At 34.7% G+C, this 812-nt stretch overlaps 1 pseudogene across 1 annotated transcript; it reads left to right on the top strand.

Moving 5' to 3' along the window:
* Positions 1 to 36: 36 nt before the first annotated feature.
* TEOVI_000371300:pseudogene lies at positions 37 to 558 on the top strand (annotated as a pseudogene). The gene has a single exon. A coding segment is annotated over exon 1 (522 nt).
* Positions 559 to 812: the final 254 nt, after the last annotated feature.

Genomic DNA, 812 nt, shown 5'->3' with positions numbered 1-812 from the left:
GAAGAAGGTATTTGGGTTTGGAATGTGGAACTTACTATGAGCAAGAAGACATATTTGTGGGTCAAATTTGCAAATGAAATATTCAGACCAACTAATTCCTATATAATGAAAGCAGATGATGATATATTTATGAGGGTGCCATTATACTTCCAATACCTTGAAATATTACCACGATAGAAGTTAAATATGGAAAGGAAATTTTGATATCCTAAAGAATTTAGCGATAAAATTACATGGCATACAGTTGGGTATGCATACACACTGTCCAAAGATGTACTTAAGGAAATTGTGGATTATAAACCTCTGAAAGACTTAGTAGAGTCAGTTTGAAAATTCAGAAATTTTCAAGCACATACTGATTATGTCGCACTCAATGAAGATATAATGGTCGGAGAAGTTATAAGGAATGAATTAATATTTGAGTGGTTGTTGACAGTGGATATGCAGGATTGTCGGTATGTAATGCACGCCAACAGCGACACTTTACACGAGACTAATTTAACGACTGAACAAACTATCGTTTTCCACAATATTAAGGAGGCAGACTATATATACCTCAAAGACCGCCACAAATATGATTCTATGGTTAAACCTTCGATCCAAAAGCTTACAAAAATTGATGAACAGTGGAGAGAATTTCAATGCTGAAGCGTCCCTTCTTAATTTCAGATAAGAGAGAAAATTTTAAAAAACTTGGCACAACAACTATGATATCTTCTAAAAAGCTCAACAGCCCACATTACTTTTCCTTCAAACCCACTAAAATCCCTTCCGAATTTCTTTATCCGACTCTCAAAGGCTGAAAACGATAC

The sequence above is a fragment of the Trypanosoma equiperdum genome, assembly GCF_001457755.1.
Source record: "Trypanosoma equiperdum strain OVI genome assembly, contig: ctg_79, whole genome shotgun sequence".
Taxonomy (NCBI): domain Eukaryota; phylum Euglenozoa; class Kinetoplastea; order Trypanosomatida; family Trypanosomatidae; genus Trypanosoma; species Trypanosoma equiperdum.
The sequence above is the reverse complement of the archived record's forward strand: the minus strand, read 5'-3'. Positions and strand labels throughout refer to the sequence as shown.